This window comes from Danio rerio, chromosome 12, assembly GCF_049306965.1.
Source record: "Danio rerio strain Tuebingen ecotype United States chromosome 12, GRCz12tu, whole genome shotgun sequence".
Classification (NCBI taxonomy): Eukaryota; Metazoa; Chordata; class Actinopteri; order Cypriniformes; family Danionidae; genus Danio; species Danio rerio.
This window is the reverse complement of record NC_133187.1, coordinates 13,778,468-13,798,156: the sequence shown is the minus strand read 5'-3', so window position 1 is coordinate 13,798,156 and position 19,689 is coordinate 13,778,468. Positions and strand designations below refer to the sequence as shown.

At 35.6% G+C, this 19,689-nt stretch overlaps 1 protein-coding gene across 1 annotated transcript; it reads right to left on the bottom strand.

The window, feature by feature from the left end:
* Nucleotides 1–2,194: 2,194 nt before the first annotated feature.
* On the bottom strand, nucleotides 2,195–19,689 carry ppp1cab (protein phosphatase 1, catalytic subunit, alpha isozyme b). Its single transcript, NM_212710.2, has 7 exons — nucleotides 19,367–19,689; nucleotides 18,126–18,257; nucleotides 17,804–18,034; nucleotides 13,308–13,412; nucleotides 12,242–12,465; nucleotides 9,484–9,618; nucleotides 2,195–3,277 (listed from the first exon to the last, which is right to left on the bottom strand). The coding sequence occupies exons 1-7, from the start codon at nucleotides 19,419–19,421 to the stop codon at nucleotides 3,161–3,163; spliced, it is 999 nt and encodes a 332-aa protein (NP_997875.1). The 5' UTR covers nucleotides 19,422–19,689; the 3' UTR covers nucleotides 2,195–3,160.

Here is a 19,689-nt window from a genome sequence, read left to right as displayed (position 1 = left end):
AGTGTAGTGCAATTATAAATGCCCCTTTATTAACCATATGCTGTTAAACAGAAACGGTAGATGACGTGATGACGTCAGTGATATGCAAATTGACGTATGACGTACCCCCCCCCCCCCCCCCCCCCCCTTCATCACGGGGCCCCGTCAGCGATCCCTGCAGGGGGGCCTCCGCATTTTGCGCTACGCCACTGATTCTACCACCTTGGTTGGCCTATAATATATCATCATTTCAGCCGTCTCTTCCAGTAAGATTGCATGAAGTAATTTTTGGGCCACTAAAATACAACATGAGAGCGCCATCTCCAGGTTAAAGATCCCACTTAGTGTTGCCAACTTATCAAGTTTGTTGCTAGCTTTAGCAACTTTTCATACTACCCTAGAAACTTTTTTTTTTTCAAAAGGACCCAGCCTAGCCACAAGTTTAGCAATTTTTAACATTCATTTGGCTAATTTCAGCTATTTTTACAAAGTTACTCAAAAGATCAGTGGCTGCAGGCTTCACTTAGTAGAGTAAATTAGCTCAGATTGTTTATAACTGTTAATTTACTGATGTTTGTTAACATGTATAATTATTAGTAATTTAGGCAGCCATAAATTCCATTAGTGCTATAATTGTTGTCACTTTCACAAATGTGTTAATTTCACAAGTTAAAAAGAGTAAATATTTTCTAGAGATGGGTTGCTGCTGGAAAGGCATCCGCTGCATAAAAACCAGCTGAATAAGTTGGCGGTTCATTCCGCTGTGGGGCCCCGAATTAATAAACGGACTAAGCAAAAAAGAAAATGAATGAATGACAAGAGTAAATACACGAGCTGTGCTTGAAAGAATACTGTTCATTATCAGTGTTATATTTAAAAATAAAAAAAATTCTTATCAAAAAGTGTTTATATTACTTTTACAAATAGTCAACTATATTTTCCATACAAATCTTAACGGACATATTTCAAATAATGTTTTTGCTGAGATGGCCAGTCAGACTACCTTGAAGCTACAGATCAAAACCTGAAGCTACAGTTCGAACAGGCTCACCAAAACTGGACAATATTGGAAAAATGTTGCCTGGTCTGACGAATCTTGATTTCTGCCGCAACATTTGGATGGTTGGGTCAGAATTTGGTGCCAACAACATGAAAGCATGGATCTATCCTGCCTTGTGTCAGTTGAAATGGTTCAGGTTGCTGGTGGTGTAATGGTGTGGGGGATATTTTCTTGGCACACTTCTGGAAAGGGGTCTGGATGCAGACCTGGTGCAGTGCAATCTGAGCTGCATCCAATGCTTTTTAATGTGCCCACCTAACCCCCACTCCTGTCACAGTAACGTCACTCACTCCATTGAGTGCATTGTGTCTGACATTGCATCGCTGAGTGATGCAATCTCAGCTTGCATCCAGATACAGTTGCACTTCTGGGCTCATTAGTACCAATTGTGCATCGTGTCAATGCCACAGCCTACCTGGGTATTGTTGCTGACATCTCCATCCCTTTAGGATCACAGTGTACCCATCTTCTGATGGCTACTTCCAGCAGGATAACACGCCATGTCATGAAGCAAGAATTATCTCAGACTGGTTTTTCAATCCAAAAGAGCACCTTTGGTGGAACAATGATTCACATCATTGATCAATCTGCACCAATTGTGTGACGCTATCACGTCAATATGGACCAGAATCTCTGAGGAATATTTCCAGTACCTTGTTAAATCAAAGCCACAATAAATAATGCACTTCTGAAGGCAAAGGAGGTTCAAACCCTGTATTAGTAAGGTGTACTTAATGAAGTGGGTGTCCATTTCTACTGTAAAAGATACCAAAATAGCAAACCATACCACTTTTTTGGAACCAAAAGCTAGATTAGAATGCAACCAGTTTAAAAAGAATCACCACTTGCGCATACAACAAGCCAGTAGAATGAAAACACAAAAAGTGACATTTTTAAATACACAGCCAAGAATGAGGTTGATTACAGCTTTCAGCTGTACAGCATGTCTACCAAGTAAAGGTTGTCAGTTGAAACGCAAGCCTGATCAGGGCGACCTGAACAGAACCAGACCACTCAATGGAAACAAGACATTACACCCTTTATAGTTCCCTTTGCCTTTGAACTCTTCAAATGGATAACAGAGTTAAGCCTTGGAATGGAATGCAGCCACAGTAAACACTTAAATACAATGAAATCATTGACTGACACACAAAGTAAAAAATTGCACCAGATTCTGACTTTATTGGCTAAATTCATGACTACTAAAAAAAGTCCTTTTTACAGGAAAAAGTGAGGTTTGCAGTTTACAAAGTGGCACAAAGCCACAATCAGAAAAAAAAGAAACAGTGCATTCCTGTGCAAACTGAAACAGCGATGGCACCCTCTTTGTAGACATTCACACTTGGTGTTTTTGCACAGCATGCATCGTTTTTATATAAATCGAAAAAAAAAAAAAAAAAAAAAAACCTTACTACAATTTGTTCAAGCCAAAAATTCAAAGAAACAGAGCATTTCCACAGGCCAGGCTAAACACTACCCGAGTGTGAGTTTTAATAAGCAAATGATGTGTCAAAATAAAAGTATATGACAAAATGTGCAGGGCGCCGTCAATAACTACTGTAAACAGACACGCACTTGGACAAAGTTTCACATTGAAGAGACTGGCAGTGATTTGCACACAATTCAAGAGCACAATCACCTCTGTTCAGATTGCTTTAGAGCTGAAGGGGAATGAAAATGTTCATAGAAATCTGGACCCTGAGGCTTGGTCTGAAGAAAAGGGCAAAGCGCAGGTCCAATAGATGGCCTAAAAAGCAATAGAACATTATGTGTGAAGATGCGTATTACAAGAAAGTCAACCAGAACAGCTTTAAAAAAAAAATTATAACGCAGTAAAAGGTGCGTAATTACTAAAGAAGAAAAAAAAAAACCTTGCATACAATCTCACAACAAACTCACTTTCAACAAATACACACACAATGCTGTTTCACATAGAAACCCACAAACTCCACAAAAGCATTTCATTCACGCACATGACCATTCAGATTCCCAGCATTCTTGTCTTGATGAGAGAAAAAAAAAAAAGCACTGCACTAGTTTGGTGTTTGGAGTAGAAGAGGAGAAAGAAAAGGAGAGGTAGAATGATGGACAGGATATTCAGGCATGCTGCAGTAGTTGATGTTATTTCTTGGCTTTGCCACCCTTGGCTGTGTTCCGAGGAGGAGTTACAGGTCTGCTGTTCCCAAATCCTCCAGCGCCGCCATATGACAGCACCTTCTTCTCTGCTGGTTTCAGAATCTGCAGAAACAGAGAAACAATTCTTTAGGTAAAATGTATTAGGAGGCACTAACTTCTTTACTAAGTTAAATTGAAGGGTTTCAAAGACATTTTTAAGACCCTTATAAATGAAATGTTAGACTTATACAACGCTAAGGATAAACGCTAAGGATTTTATTTGAATATGCCAGTTGGAAAAGAGATTTTTACTTGTTCTATCAAAATATAATTATAATTCAATATATTTAATAATACAATAATAATGTAACAATAAAAAAAATCTAGGTCAGGTCAGTATCTTTAGCAGTACATAAATGGAGAAACTTTAAACAAATGTTACTGTAAGGAAAGTGTTTAAGGCTATTTTTAAATTAAAAGTTAAACGTTTGAGATTGGAATTGTTGATGATTGTATGAGACAGATTGAGTAGCAATCAATCGAGGATTGAGTAGCAATCAAGGTTACTTATAATAGTTTTAGATTTTTTAATTAGTTTAAATTTTGTTTTGACTTTTTGATTTCAAATTCAGTTGGTTTTAATCAGAGGTGGAAAGTAACCAATTACATTTACTCACGTTACTGTACTTAGTACTGCTTACTACTGTACTTACTGTAAGTAGTTTTTTTTGAGAATTTGTACTTTTTAAAGTAGTGTTTAAAATCTGTAATTTTACTCAAGTATTATTTGCCTAAAGTATTGTACTTTGCTACATTTTAAATCACATGCGTTACGGAGTAAAAAAATAAATATATAAGGAAATGCAACGGAAAAAGTAAAAGGAAATCATGCCTGGAAACCACGTCACTGCAGCCGCAGAAAAATCTGCGGTAAACTTGTCTATTTACTGTTGCTGGAGCTGGATTTGTGTATCAGTTTATCAGCAAAAGACCTGTCAACCCCAGAAATGACAAGGTAAGCTACTGTATGCCTCATTGATAATTTTAGCCATGCCTGTGCCCTTATTGGCGTGATATGGAACTTCATGACTTAATGACGCAGAAAATAAACAAATAACTCAGGGAAAGTTTAGACCGCTTAGTATAAAAGCATCTCCAGTCCGTTGTTTAATGTAATGTTTGCACTTGTTAGACTATGAATCTCGCTTTTGCCTACTGGCTGCATCCAATAATATCCAGGGCACCTAAACTCTGTCCGTTTTAGTTGCCTATCTTCCTATGTTTCTTTTCATCTGCACCAGGACCCGCGGTAACTTTATCACATGTTGTTTAGTGTTTCCTTAACCTGCAACTCTTTATTTTACAAATTATGATATATATATCATGAAGAACTGTATGCTCATCAAGCTTTGAGAATAAGAGCTATATACATCAACATAGCAGCATTTTTATGACACTTTATAACAACAGACAACGCGGTGGCAAAGTAGGTAGTGCTGTCTCCTCACAGCAAGAAGGTCACTGATTCGAGCCTCAGCTGGGTCAGCTGGCATTTCTGTGTGGAGTTTGCATGTTTGCGTGGGTTTCCTTCGGGTGCTCTGGTTTCTCCCACAGTCCAAAGACATGCGGTACAGGTGAATTGGGTAGGCTAAAAATTGTCTGTAGTGTGTGAATGAGTGCGTATGGGTTTCCCAGTGATGGGTTGAAGCTGGAAGGGCCTCCGCTGCTTAAAACATATGCTGAATAAGTTGTTGGTTCATTGCGCTGTGGTGAACACAGATTAATAAATGGACTAAGCCGAAAAGAAAATGAATGAATGTATAACAATAATTAACATTTTTACAGTACTGTGACGGTTGGGTTTAGGGTTGGGGGTAGGCTTTAAAAAAATACAATTTATTTGGTAATTTAATAAATAGCAGCATAAATAATACTCAATACAACTACTGTTTTTACGTTACTGTGACAGTTGGATTTAGGGTTGGAGTGGGGGTAGAAGTTAATAAAATACAACAAATGTGAAATTTTATAAATGATATAAATAATTCTCATTAACTTTCGACCGCAACTGTATCTAGCAAAAACCAAAATACTGGGGTAAAACAAACTGTAATATTTTAAAGACATGGCAGGGAGAAATGGACTTTAATGCAGTGCTTCTTGTCTGATCTGAAACCCACTTCATATTGTATGATATAGTGAGGATCACTGATTTTTAAAGAAATCAGACCTTAAACATGAAAAATTTGAAATGGAAAGACGTCATCGGAAGCCCTTGGAATGCCTGGCTGAAAATTAAAAGTCTGTGTGCATATAGCCCATTTAGCTAACACGCAGATGTTGCATTAGAATTTGTGCATTTGTATAAATTGTTAAATAGGATAATCTGTAAAACATTTTAAATAATATATCATTTTTTGTTATTGGTCTTTAATTTTTAAAGTTACTTCTACAAATAAAAACAACTAATTGGAAATTTATATCGTCTTTTCCCTTTTGAGAAATAGTTACTCTTTACTTTTTACTCATGAGTATGTTTTTAAGAAGTTACTTTTTACTTTTACTTGAGAAGATTTATAGACATGTAACTACCTTTACTTGAGTAAAAAAAAATTTAAGTAACAGTACTTTTACTTGAGTAAAAGATTTTATTACTCTTTCCACCTCTGGTTTTAATTAGCTTTTAGAGGCAGATTTACTATTTACCATATTTTGAAATTGCTCAGTTTTAGTTTAGTTTTTTTTTCTAAATAAGGATATTTGTTAGGTGCAAGATTCGAAATAATCTGAATAATTATTGTACAATAAAAACTTCATACATTGTTTGAAACATGTATTGAAGCATGACCACTATCATTTACCCTTCCTCAAATTCATATACAACAGCCCACAAGACAGCAGCCTTAAGTAAAATACTGTACCTATGCAAGGCCGCTTCAGAGGTTAGATACACAGTAGAGATTAGAAGTTCAGATCTTTAGTGCAAATGAAATCTTTTGTGACAATCCTTCTATGTTAGGACTCAACATACCAAATATATGTAGCCAGCAATCATAATTTCAGTCAGTTAAAGGTGCAGTAGGTGATTGTCCTTAAAAGCATTTTTTGTTGTGCTGGTTGATCTCTTCACAGTCCAATAGCGATGATTACAGTAAATGATCTAAATGTATTTATATGTATTTTGAAATTTTGGGTAAGGCATAAAACTAAAAAAATGTTCAACCAATTGAATAGTCGGCCCGACATCTCTCATAAATCTGATAAGTAGCTCAAACTGTCTGTCAGCAAATGCAGATTTGAACAACTGCGCAGTCATTTGTACGCAGCTTCGCTGACCGCTGTTTGTGCTGCGCGTTTACAAGAGAGGGAGAGAGCATGTGCGCGATCGGTAAACACCTGCTGAATCAAAACTTTTTAAAAACCTGAAGCAATATTGGAGTTACCTTTGCATGCTGGAGAAAGGATGTCACAATTGCTGAAGGATTTCTCTTAGACAGGTAATGTTCTGTTTTAAAACTGTGAGTAGCTTTACGCAAAGCTGAAGTAACGTTAGATGTTGCTATTACAAATGGGTTATATCTTCACAAAAGTGTTGTTCAGCCACTAAAATCTTCCGATGAAAGATTGATAAGACATCAGCATTGATAATGTAGATTTTAATTAGTTTAACAACAAAACTAATTGTTGAAACAAGTAATGCTATTCTGCCTAGTCTCTCCCTATATTATTTACCATGCAACTCTAATATTCACTCTGAAATCGCATGTCAGTTTGGCTTGCACGCCGCCGGACAAGCACGAGTCGCTTTTGACACATGAGAGAGGGTTCTTTTGCTGTGCTCGTGTTTAAGGAGGCGTGGCTCTAGACAGCAGGGGAGGGACTGTGATTCAGAGATTCATGCTAAGCTGTAAGCATTGTGGAAGATCACCTACTGCACCTTTAAAACATCCCCATGATCTGAAACATTTCTCAGTTAAGTTCAGCAACCCAACTGAAGCATGATTCACTTAATTAAAGTCCATTTCGACTTTGTTATGAAATAAACTTAAGTTTCACCCCCTCATACAAGTACTCCGTTTACCCATGCTGCAATTGTTCAAGTTTAGTTCAGTCACAGCAGGTTGTCATGTACTGTTTGTGTTCGGTTCACTAAATCACACATGTGCAGTATTATTGGTTCACTGTTTCTCAAATCTGATCTCAGTGTACTGTTCTAATTAGGGTTGGGCGATGTCGACCAATTCGGCATCGTACGATGTCTATTATGAAACATTACGATGGACGATGGCATCGTCGTCATAGGTGGAGATGAGTTCATTATAATTTATAATAATAATAATATATTTATTATGCATAAATAAATAAAGATAAGTTGCACACAAAATACCACCTGTCAATCACTTTTTCCGCAGGAGGTTAGTCAGTAAAAAAGGTGCAAAACCAACAGCATCTGAGGTTTAAACTAAAATGACAAGCGTGAAAGTGAAAGATTAAAGCAGTGTACTGATGCTGTGACTTCTTACCTGATAAATTCAAAAGACTGAAGAGTCGTTTGAAGATTAAGTCGAGAAAAGATTAATTAAATATCATGTTTAACAACTAGGGCTGTTTAGAAATGCTTGTTAAAACATGGAGTGGATGTGGATAATTTTTGTTCTAAAAAGGCATTTTAAAACTAAGACGTATTAGTGTAAACGGAGCCTATGTGTGTATTTTTAGAGAGCAGGTTTGCGACGGGGGCGGGGCAGAGGATCGCTGATGCCGGCTCATCATCGTGTTGTCTATTGGTCATCATCTATGGACAATGGCACCTTCTATAAGCCCAACCCTAGTTTTAATAACTGAATAACAGTATACATTGGTTTATTTCGAGTCAGGGGGGTATAAGGCATGTTTAAAAAGTAGTTTGTGGAGAAGGGTGCTTACTGGAGGAAAGATCTGTTCGCGATCACTAAGACAGAAATATAACCCATTATTGTGCACAAATTAAAAATAATAAGTGTATGTCTCTGTATTTAACGGCAACAATATTTCAGTAGATTTAAGATTTTTGAGGCCTAAAATTAGCTTTAGAGATTTAAGACAATAACACTTTTTAAAACCCTGTAGTAGAGTTGCACAATTAATCGGAAAAAAAAAATCCTGATCTCGTTTCGACACCTTGGACGATCTTAATCCAGCCTTTCTATGATTCTGCCAATCATATTTTCAAGTTCAAGATCTTCACATTATTTTACATACGTTGTTTAGCAACGTGGACACCAATGGTGTTGAAAGAGTTACATTCAGTATATACAAGGTATAATTCACCAAACAAATGCCATTTCTGTCTTCATGTAATGATGTATTCGCGGCCATGAAATCACACGTGACATGAGCTGACCGTGACCTGTTACCACAGAGAGGGTGAGCGCGCGCATGTAGATAAAGTCTACTTAAGTGAACAGAACCTGCAGAGGCTGTGAATAACAGGTAATACAGTTGTAAACAACATTCAGGTTGTGGAACAGTGATCATTTGGGCGCCACACAGGAAATATGAACTGGACTTAGCAGTGAAAATGAAACCGAAAGCGAGCACGTCATTTAAATAATCATATCGCATTATAGAGTTATGATTGCGACAAGCATTTGATATGTTTTTTCTTTCTTAGTGAACAAAAAGTGTTAACAGTGTCAGTATAACCACTGTAGCCTATTATGTTGAATAAAATGCAAGAGGGAATCTGATGTTACCAGTAGAAAAAAAAAATTGTCTAATATTGTTGTCAATGACAGATTGCAAACATATGTCTGAAACATAATAATTCAACATCAGAAATAGGAAAATGTTTTGTGGTCATCACTTTACTGTGCATTATTGACCAGGACAAATTTAATGTCTGTTTAAGTCCACCATTCTAAGTCTATACAAAATGTAGCATTTTAACCAACAGTAGACCCACACATAATATTATTATAATATTTTTTACATAATATTTTTACTGTATGTTTGAGAAATAACAAAAATAAAAGCCCACTCATATTAACCTTTATTTTAAATCTACAGAACCATGAAAATAATCATGATCTTTAAAGCAATTTAAAGCATTTAAAGCAAAAAAATCGTGATTCTCATTTTAGCCAGAATAGCGCAGCCCTACCCTGTAGATACCCTGTTCACAATTAGTGTTAAGATGCAAATATTACAAATATTCAATCAATTTTCATCAGTTAAAGTGCTCTTTAAACTCTAAACTCGCATTTAAAAGTATGTTATGTAACATTTAAATAAATTTTAGATTTTAAGAATTAGAATAAAACAAAAACAAAGAATAGGCACATACTAACCTGAAATGAGCACATAAGGGTCTCATCAACACTCATCATGGCACCTGCATTGTCAAACTCGCCGCAGTAGTTGGGAGCAGAGAAAAGCGTGACTAACTGCCTCTTCGCAAAGAACTCGTAGCCATCCTCCACCACCTGTTCAGAGAGCAGACGATCTATGCTTTACAAATTTTGCAATATATGTCCATCTTATTATCACTAAAGCTGAGGACAGAACTGAATTTTAGAAATGCAATGATCTATTTAGGTAATTTGGTTTGCAGTCAAGAGTCTCATTTTTTAACAGTGCCAAACACACACACACACACACACACACACACACACACACACACACACACACACACGCACACAAACGCACGCACAAACGCACTCACGCACACTAAGAAAAACAAAGGCAAGAAACAAACATACAAAACACTCTCTTCAAGACATTATAGTGACTATCCTGCTCACACTATTACAGCCGCATGATATCATGTCATCTCTGTGGAAGCAGCAAGAGCGAAAAAACACACAGACCAAATGAAGCATCAACAGAAATTTCTCTGCGCTTAAGTCAACCACTGTGCTGCAGGTTAGCGATGCTCATTTTGACAGACAAATTAATTGACCGATTAATACCAGCAGTTAAATGGTTTAAAATAGGGATGCACGATATATCGGCGCCCATATCGTTATCGGCCGATAAATGTTGTTTTTAAGATTATCATTATCGATCCGATGTCCAAATTAGGCCGATATATTTAAGCCGATAAATTACGTAATCTCCTCACACTGTTTATTCCTTCAAAGTCCATCCTTTCTTCACGTGGCACTGCTGTGCGTTAATAACTCAGTAAGTAATCATGTTCCTCATCATTGTAGATATGTTTGATTGAGAGTCATTGTGTATTTTGCTTTAAATCACCTCAGGAAAAATATTACATGTGTAAACCTTTCCTGCTCTGTCTCTTTGTAGTGTTAGAGATAGCAGAGGAGATTCACTTATTACTCCAGGGCCGAATAATATTAGTTTCGGGGTGAACTCTTTTAGTTTCAGCTGGTGAATGAAAGAGGACACATGTAACTTGGTCCAAAATATTTATTACTTTTTGTGTGGTACAACAAATAAGTTACCAAAAAGGCAACATCACAGAAAATGGTCTCATGGCGAAAAAAAAAAAAAACGTTCCTCTTTTCTCTCTTCCTCTGCTTCACACACCCCAAACTGCAGCCCAACATTTTACAACATGTGTAAACATAACGGTTGTTTGTAATCTGATTATTTGTTATTATCAACGCGTTGCTGGTCATTTGTTGTTGATGTAAGATTGTATTCAGTTTGATCGGAATATTCATATTGATTATAACGAGCTCGCGTGAGAGCTGTCACCGCAAACACGCACACTGTAGCACGGGGGAGAGGTGAGAGATGAATCCAGTCAAAGGGGCTCTTAACTAGCCGCTCATTCTGTCTTTACATTCTGCTCTGTTTGCCATAAAGTCAGCTCAATGCAGGTTTTGTATCAAAAGCTGACTGATGGCAACTCTGCCTCTACAGTTGAGTAAAACTCTCAGCGGTTTATCATAAACTTTTCATCGAACATTTTCCCGCGATTGACGGCAAGAACGAGCGCAGAAGTGTTGTCTGATTGACAAGCAGCACCTACATGTGAAATGTCAAAACGCCAAAAAAGATGAATCTGTGCCACGTTTTCTAAACGTACTATTTAGCTGTTCGCTTGTACGGTGGCTCTAAACTGTCAAAACACCTCTAAAAAAGGCTTTTTCAGACATGACATACCTTTACATGTGTACATCACTGTAACACGTTTTATTCATGACCATTTGAGCTGGTTTCAGTCCTTAGCTTTTATTTTCATCTTATTTAAATATATTTAACTTGCTTGTTGATTAAATACCATTTTGTTATTTAAACTTTTATTTTTATGCAACAATCAACTTGCATGTTAATTTGCTATGAAGAAAAGGAAATCATTTTTTGCATGCTGATTTATGTGAAATCGTGAATATAGGTCTATAATCACCTTGCAATTTTGAAGGTATAGCTTTTTTGCTTTGAGTATAGACTATTCGTTTCATAAGAGCAGTTCAATCTTTTATGAAGTTTGCTGTGTAAAAATATAACAATTTAAAATATTAGTTCTTCTTAGCAATGTTTCAATTGTTTAAATTGCATCTCTCCTGCTCCCCCACCCACATTCCAACCTCCCATCAAGGCAAAGTCTGAGCAAAACAAGGGTGGCAACATGTGGTAAAGTAGTCACCCTCATTTGTCGACTTTTGTGATCATGAAATGGATGCTAGAGACCTATTCTACAGAGTCCCCACAGGTCGTTGAATAGCAAACATTGATTACATTTGAACATTTACACACCGTAAACAATTAAAAATGTCACAATACATCAATTTTATATGTTGACCAAGTAAATGCAGCCTTGCTGAATAAAAACTTTTTGTTTTAACTTTTTTTGATTTTGACTGTTATTAAATTTACGCACACACTTATGTATATGTCTAGACCAGGGGTCACCATTCTCGGTCCTAGAGGGCCGGTGTCCCTGCAGGGTTTAGCTTCAACCTGCCTAAACACATCTTTCTGAATGTTTCAAGTATACCTAGTAAGACCTTGATTAGCTTGTTCAGGTGTATTTGATTAGTGTTGGAGCTAAAATCTGTAGGACACCGGCCCTCCAGGAACAAGTTCGGTAACCCATGGTCTAGAAAATGATCAGAATACATTCAGTAAATTATTTACCTGGTGGGCTCTGCATATGAGATCCATGTCATGTTTGTGCAAAAACTTGGCCACGACATCAGACCCGAAGGTGAAGGAAACACCACGATCATTCTCTCCCCAGCCCATGACATCTTTATCAGGGTCAGCCCAGAGCAGATCACACAGCAAACCCTGGTCAGGGACATCCGTAGGCCTCATCACACGCCGAATCTGTTCCATTGATTGCAGGTCTGGAGAAAGACCTGTGTGAAAGAACATTGTTTAATATTACGAATTCCATGTTTTGATTTCTAGCACATCAAGGACCACAACTCCAAAATTCCCAGCCTGGATGTTTCACATTTACATCCATGTGATAAATCATTCATATCAAAAACACATCAAAGGTCTTTCTTTTGTCTGCAAGTTCTTTAAGTAATGGAACTGAACTTGATGACGTATAATGAGAGCACATGACGGCAAGACTGAATAAGACACTGCCCTTAATTAGCTGGTTTAAATGCATTTAAATAGGGCTGGAGCAGGAAGGTGACCTTGTTTTTCAACTCCAGTCATCTCACTAATGAAAATAACTGGTTCAACTCATTAGCTTCTAGGTGTTTTGGATAAACATATTGTAAGCATCGCATTTCCATAAAAAAAAAAAAAAAACTTTTTTTCTACAATAATCACTAAAAATTGCAAAGCATATTCTTTAAATAGTTTAGTGTGTGGTTCATGGGTTTGTCTCTGAAGTGGTTAAAAGTGCCTCCCCTAAAGGAGAAAACCTTTGAGGTTAAAATACTTTTCTTTATAAGTGTTTATGTGTGGTATTTCCTATAATTTCTGCAACAATTTAAAACCAATGTAAATATAGTGTAAAAAACACTAAGCTACATTTATCCATTTTTAGAATGACAAATTACACCTTCCAGATAAACAGTTAAAAGTGTTTCTCTAATTTAAACATTCAATTAGAGTATTCGCCTAAAGTAAAACAAATTCTTCATTATGCAGATCTAGTGTCCAGGTTAACCTTTGACTAGGTCTAGTCTTAGGGTAAAGAGGGAAAAAGATGAATAAATAAAAAATAAATAAGACTTACCCCCATGACAACAAAAAATCTTTTCATCCACAATAGCAGCTACTGGCAAGCAGTTGAAACAGTCTGTGAATGTTTTCCAGAGCTTGATGTTATAACGTCTTTTACCTGTAAAAAAGAAAAAGAAAACTTGCATATTAGGACTGCAAAATGATAACATTTAATGATAATTTCTAATGGTAATATCTAGTCTACACCCCAATCTGATTTTGAAGAAAGGGACAACACCTACTATAACAGTAATTACCTTTCAATTAATCGCCCAGCCTTAATGGTGAGTAAAGTTGAATATTTGTATCACATCTTTAAAGATTATTTCAATGATGATGATGATGTAGAGCACCAATGTTGTAAATTGTAAAGTCAAGCAAATTAGTTTGTAAATATATATATATATATGGCTGATTCCAGCGTTATGGACGTGACATTTGCAGTAAAAAAAATGAAACGTATATTCTCAGAGAAGGTATATGTTAACAGTATATTGAAATATATGTTTATATTTTTCTTACCCCTTAACCATGGAGTTCAGGCATCAAAAAATATCAGTCTATGCAGGTGTTTTATATTTAAAATGACGGCAAAATGAATGCGTTACGGACGTGACAAAAAAAAGACATGAGTTTTGTGAGTTGACATACTTTGTGAAAATTCTGTGAATGAAAATGCAGAAGACAAAAAAATATATAACAGTCAAAAGGATAAGGGTTGGCTCTGCATGGGACATATATAATTAATTGTATTTAGTTTTTCATTTTTGCATTAATGAGGAAAAACTATCGTTACGGACGTGACTTGTCTTCGTTACGGACGTGACTGCTCTGAAATTGACAGTTGACACATTACGAAAATCAGATAAATGCTTTCAAAACTTGACCAAAGACCTATTTGTGGATATCTGTTGGGTGTGTAAACCAATAAACTTTAACCTCTGAGACATCTGAATGGTAAGGTTGCACAATTAATCAAACTTAAATAGATATCACCTTGTTATATTTAATTCGTATTATGGCATGTGTGTTGTTAAAGGTTAACGCACGTTCGAATGTTCAAAACTCAATTCGGTAACAATGTTGCATGCTAACATGGTGCTTTTATACTCTGAATAATATAGAATTGATAATAAACATAATCAGCTATAATGGGCCTATGTTTAGCAGGCTCCTAAAGTTAGTGTTTCCAGACAAACTTGAATTAAATCATTGCCCGACTGTTGCGCAAGACCGTGTCTAAGTGGAGAATATTTAAAATCTAGTTTTGTCACAGATATGGCAATATTATATTTGACAAAGTTTATTTTAGTTTATTCTAGTTAATGTGTTAGTTGATGGAATAAATAATTTAATTTCTCCACTCGCGCTTGCTTTCTTTTTCTCGTCGGCAGTCACTTCAGGACAGGTTGCAAAAAGTTCATACGCACCAGGGTGAGAGAGAAAACTTTAAAACTTAAGAAAGGTTTTGTGTAGGCTATGTTAAACAAGCATAGAAAAATAGTCATTGGTTGTAGGCATGTACGATGGATGACTATAATGTTTATATTTTTAGGCTATAGTTCATAACCGATTGTGTAAAATATTGAATTAAATATTTACAGCTGCAGGTCCTATCGATTTTCTAACAAATTTAATACTCATATAATGTAGTTAAAGCTTAGATCAATATCAAGATTTTAATCTTATTTTATTCTTATTAATTAAAATAATTTTAATAAGCACTCAAGCGCATTTGCCGGGTGCTGGAAATCTTTGAAAATGTTTCAATTTTAATGTAGGCTATAGCCAATTTTCAAGCTTTGAAAGTGCTTAGATTTTGGATAAAGGGCTTGGAAAATAAATTGTGTCGCTTTGATAATTTATCTTTATAAATAGTTATTTAATTAATTAAATAAAAAACATATTTATGCTCTGCATGAAATGAAAACTCCGCTGTGGCCTGACCCGCGGCGTGCGCATTTTGAGCAGTGGGAAAAGACCAAATGCATGGAGGTTATTGATTATGCGCCTTGCGCGCCTCGCGTTTTGTCATTGCGCGCTTTGTGCGCTCCAGAAGAAAAGCATGTTACCTCAGTGGCGTCTTTCATTCTTCAATCAAACGAAAGCAGAGGCGGGGTTTCCTTGGAGGTGACAGCAGTGTCAAGATGACTACGGCGAACTTTTTAATGACGGAGAGACTTGTGGTCGCTGTTTTAAGTCATCCAAAGTTGTATGACTTTACAAATCTTGAATTTCATAATGTTATTTAAAAAATTTAATTATGAAAACATTGACAGCAACACTCGCGCACAATAGACCAGCTGATTCAGTTGTTATCTATAGTGACATTCAAAAGAGCACCGTGCTCCTTTTCTTCTTGTCAACATAAAATGCATTGCGGAGCGCCTCACGTCTCTGGAATGAAGAAGCGCGTTCGTTGTGATCGGCTTTTATGAGCAACACATATTTGTTAACTCGCATGACAGTAACACGTGCAAACACACGTGCTTACAGATGTTTTTTGCCAAAAAAGCAAAATGAAAGAAGGATATTCTGGCCACAGTTTGACACAGGAGTTGACGAACCAGCGCTGATCCTGGTCGTCTGTGCTGCCTGGAGCCGCGTCATAAACTCAACTAGGCATATTCATGATTTAGTGCAGACTACTATCAACAACCACCCTTTTTTCCTTTTCGAAAATAACAGTTATTAATAGTTCTTATATACATTTTAAATAGCCTAATCTACAAATCAAACAAAGACAAATATTTTATAACTTCGCACCAAACTGATGCTTCATTTTACAGCTTATAAAACATGTATGCAAATTAATGCAGTATCACATGTAAATAACAAAATTGTTATATGCTTAGCCTATACTTTACAAAATGTATAGGTTCAAAGCCTTATGGTTCATTGTCATTATATTTCACTATAGGCAGCGCGTGCGCACATGAACCGCAAGTAAGACGGAGGAAATAGGTTAAGTCATTATGGCCAATTATGGCAATATGTAAAATGTTGTTTTCTTATTAAACATTTATTTCTGAAATGTTACTAAAGTGGTTTATAGTTAAATGAAATGTTCAGTTCTTGATATAACATATGGATGTTATGTAATGTAAGTCAGTAATTGTAATGCAGCATCATAATGAACAAATATGCGCTAGTCATTGGCTTATATTAATAAGGAGTTTAAAAATGGTCACGTCCGTAACGCAAAATTGTGGTTGTTCAGAGCAAAGACCTGAGATGAGTTGGCGATCATAATTAGTATGGACATATTTTGGCTTTGTATACAAAGTTTCATTTTATTTGTTATAATATTTATTCCACAATATAAACTTTTTCATTAAATCGTTACGGACGTGACACGTGACCGAAGCTGCGTGATGTCTTAAATATGTAGCTCATAAATCAAAAGGGCAATAATGTTATGAAAAAGTAAGGATAATTATTTATACTACAGACTCCAATCCTTCTGCAGAATGATTACTGTTAACTTAAAGCATGGAAAAGGTGAGTCTTTAACCCCTTTTTTGAAAGCACGAAAAGTGGTTGGATGATAATGAAAATTAGCATTGGCACAATCCTCATATTTCATGGATAAACAAAACAATTTCCTTAAAAATTCAACAAGAGCACATCATAACAATAAAATATAGACCTTAATAAGCAAATTGAAATAGGTTTTGTTATTTTGGTCAAAAGTTTATTTTTTCATGATAAGGTTGACATTTTCATGGAATTGCTCATATATATATATATATATATATATATATATATATATATATATATATATATTTTTTTTTTTTTATGTGTTGCAATATGTGAATTTATTATTGTATTATACGTTTATTGGTAATGTGTTATGTTTTTGGATATGGACCTAGAAGTCTGAAATAAAAGGAATAATAACAATAAATTGCTATTACAACTAACAATAGCAAGCAGTGAGTAGTTATTTAATCCACTTCTTGACTGTAAAGTCATTTCTGTTTAAACAATGTTGAGATAACATTGTTAAAGATAATTTACCCCATGTTGTTGATATCGAACAAGATGCTACTACAATAAAACTAATCATAGCTAACTAGCAAAACCCAATTATCTAGTATGGATTACGAAACATTATGATGACCTACAGTTAATCATTTCAGTGACAATATGTTGGCCAACAAAAAACGTTTATTGTGATGGGCCTAGTTCAATGATTTAATCTGTTTGATCCACATCTCCAATTTAAGATACAGGTCCTGTCAACTAAATTTCTAATAAACAAACATTATTAATAAATTTGTTCATTTGTCAACTACCCTAATGAATATTACACAATAATTGATGTTCCTTACGTTGGCTATTGAACCCAATTGTACAACACAAAACTCAAACTGTTTCCAAGTTTTTTTTATTAAACAGCAATTTCTTTTTTAAATAAAGGTTATGTTAGAATCTGTTATATTATATTAAGATTAATTATAATTAATTATATTAAGATACCACCCAGCCCAAAATAAGCATACTCACATTCATCATAAAATCCATATATCCTGTTGATTGAGGCACATTCATGGTTTCCTCTGAGAAGAAAGAAGTTCTCTGGATATTTGATCTTGTAAGCAAGCAGCAGGCAGATGGTCTCCAGTGACTGCTTGCCTCTGTCAACATAGTCTCCCAGAAATAGGTAGTTACTCTCTGGTGGATATCCTCCATACTCAAAAAGCCTGAGCAGGTCATAGTACTGACCATGAACATCACCTGCAGTGAAGATAGATAGATTTCAGTTAGTTAAGCTTGTTTTGCTCAACTGAAAATTTAAATCTGAGTGTAAAGGCTATCAGATCTTTACCACAAATCTTGAGGGGTGCCTCCAGCTCCAGTAGTATTGGCTGACTAAGAAAGATTTCTCGAGATTTTAGACACAATCCTCGAATCTCTTGCTCAGTTAACTGAACATTTTTACCAGGTCTTGAGCCCTTCACTAGAAAAAAGAAAGTGAAAAATTATTATAAAATTAAAAATGAGTATTTTTAATTATTATTATTAAAAATTATATTTTTGACAATGAATTAACAATTAAAACATTGTTGGATGTTAATTTTCACGTATTAGAGGATCTTTAATTCCTTATGTCTTTATTCATACAGCAATGCTTATTAATTAGAAAATGCAAGTATTGTTTTCTAAACAAGTAAATTTACTCCACAGCCATATTGAGCTTAAATAAATAAAAAGCCTCAAAGGCAAGTAAAAATCTAAAAGATAAGAAAATAATCATTTATGCTACACCTTGCAAGTATTTTTTTTTTATTAACCAGCTCTTTGGTTGTTTCACATTTAGTAGGCAGTCTTAAACCACCTGATTTAAAGGGCAAATGCATTATCCAAATGCAGGTTGCAGATAACAAACAGATATTTAAAGAGTTAAAAGTAAATATAGACCTGTCTGTGATCCAAGTGCAGTGAAATCTAATTTTACTGAAGCTTGCATCAGAAACAACAATCATTTACTGCGGGGCAGCATATTCATTTACAGTAACAATAGCAAGGCTCAGACATTTACCTTTATACATTTTACCGTTTCATCACAATTCATTTGGACAGACAGACAGACAGACAGACAGACAGATAGATAGATAGATAGAGTTAGATATTTATTTTTAGGTTTACTGCTGTTCACTTTAAGGTTAACTAACGCTAATATTTACTGGAAAGTATGAAGAAGGCAAATGAGTTGTATATAATCTAATTTCTACAATACAACTATTTCTTTTACCTGAATATCCTAGTCAAAATTTGGCATAAAGACCTATGACGACATCTTAGTGGGATTTTAAACGCGACGACAAACGAAATGCGCATGCGCTTAAATATAATTCGGATTATATGTAATAAATATGCCAATTATACAACAGTATTTTAATTACATCAACGGAGATATGCATTTAACTTATATATATAACAATACACAGTCATATATAGACTTGACTGGAGACGACAACGACCACAAGTAAAACTATATAACGTTACTCGTTCAAACACTTATTTAACATTATGCAATATACATCAACAAGAATTCAAGTTTATTACCTTCCAAAAGGCGCTGGATGATCGAATCGATGTTTATTTTGTCCGATTCGGCCATTTTGTCGCGCGCTGGAGATTAGCCGGCTAACAGTGCCAGTAACGAGACCGCTGGGGAACCCGCCCAATACAAATTCACGACAATACTTTATAAAAACGTCGTTACAAAAGAGTCATACTACTGTTGGTATTCCTGAGTGTACTTTACAATGTTATTGCCGCGAATGGTCCCTCCGGTAGTTCGTTGTGTGAGGTAAACTAGCACCACGACCGTTTACGGTTGAAGGAAACGGTAAAGGGGTGGGGGTAGACATTAAGCGCGTGTCTGA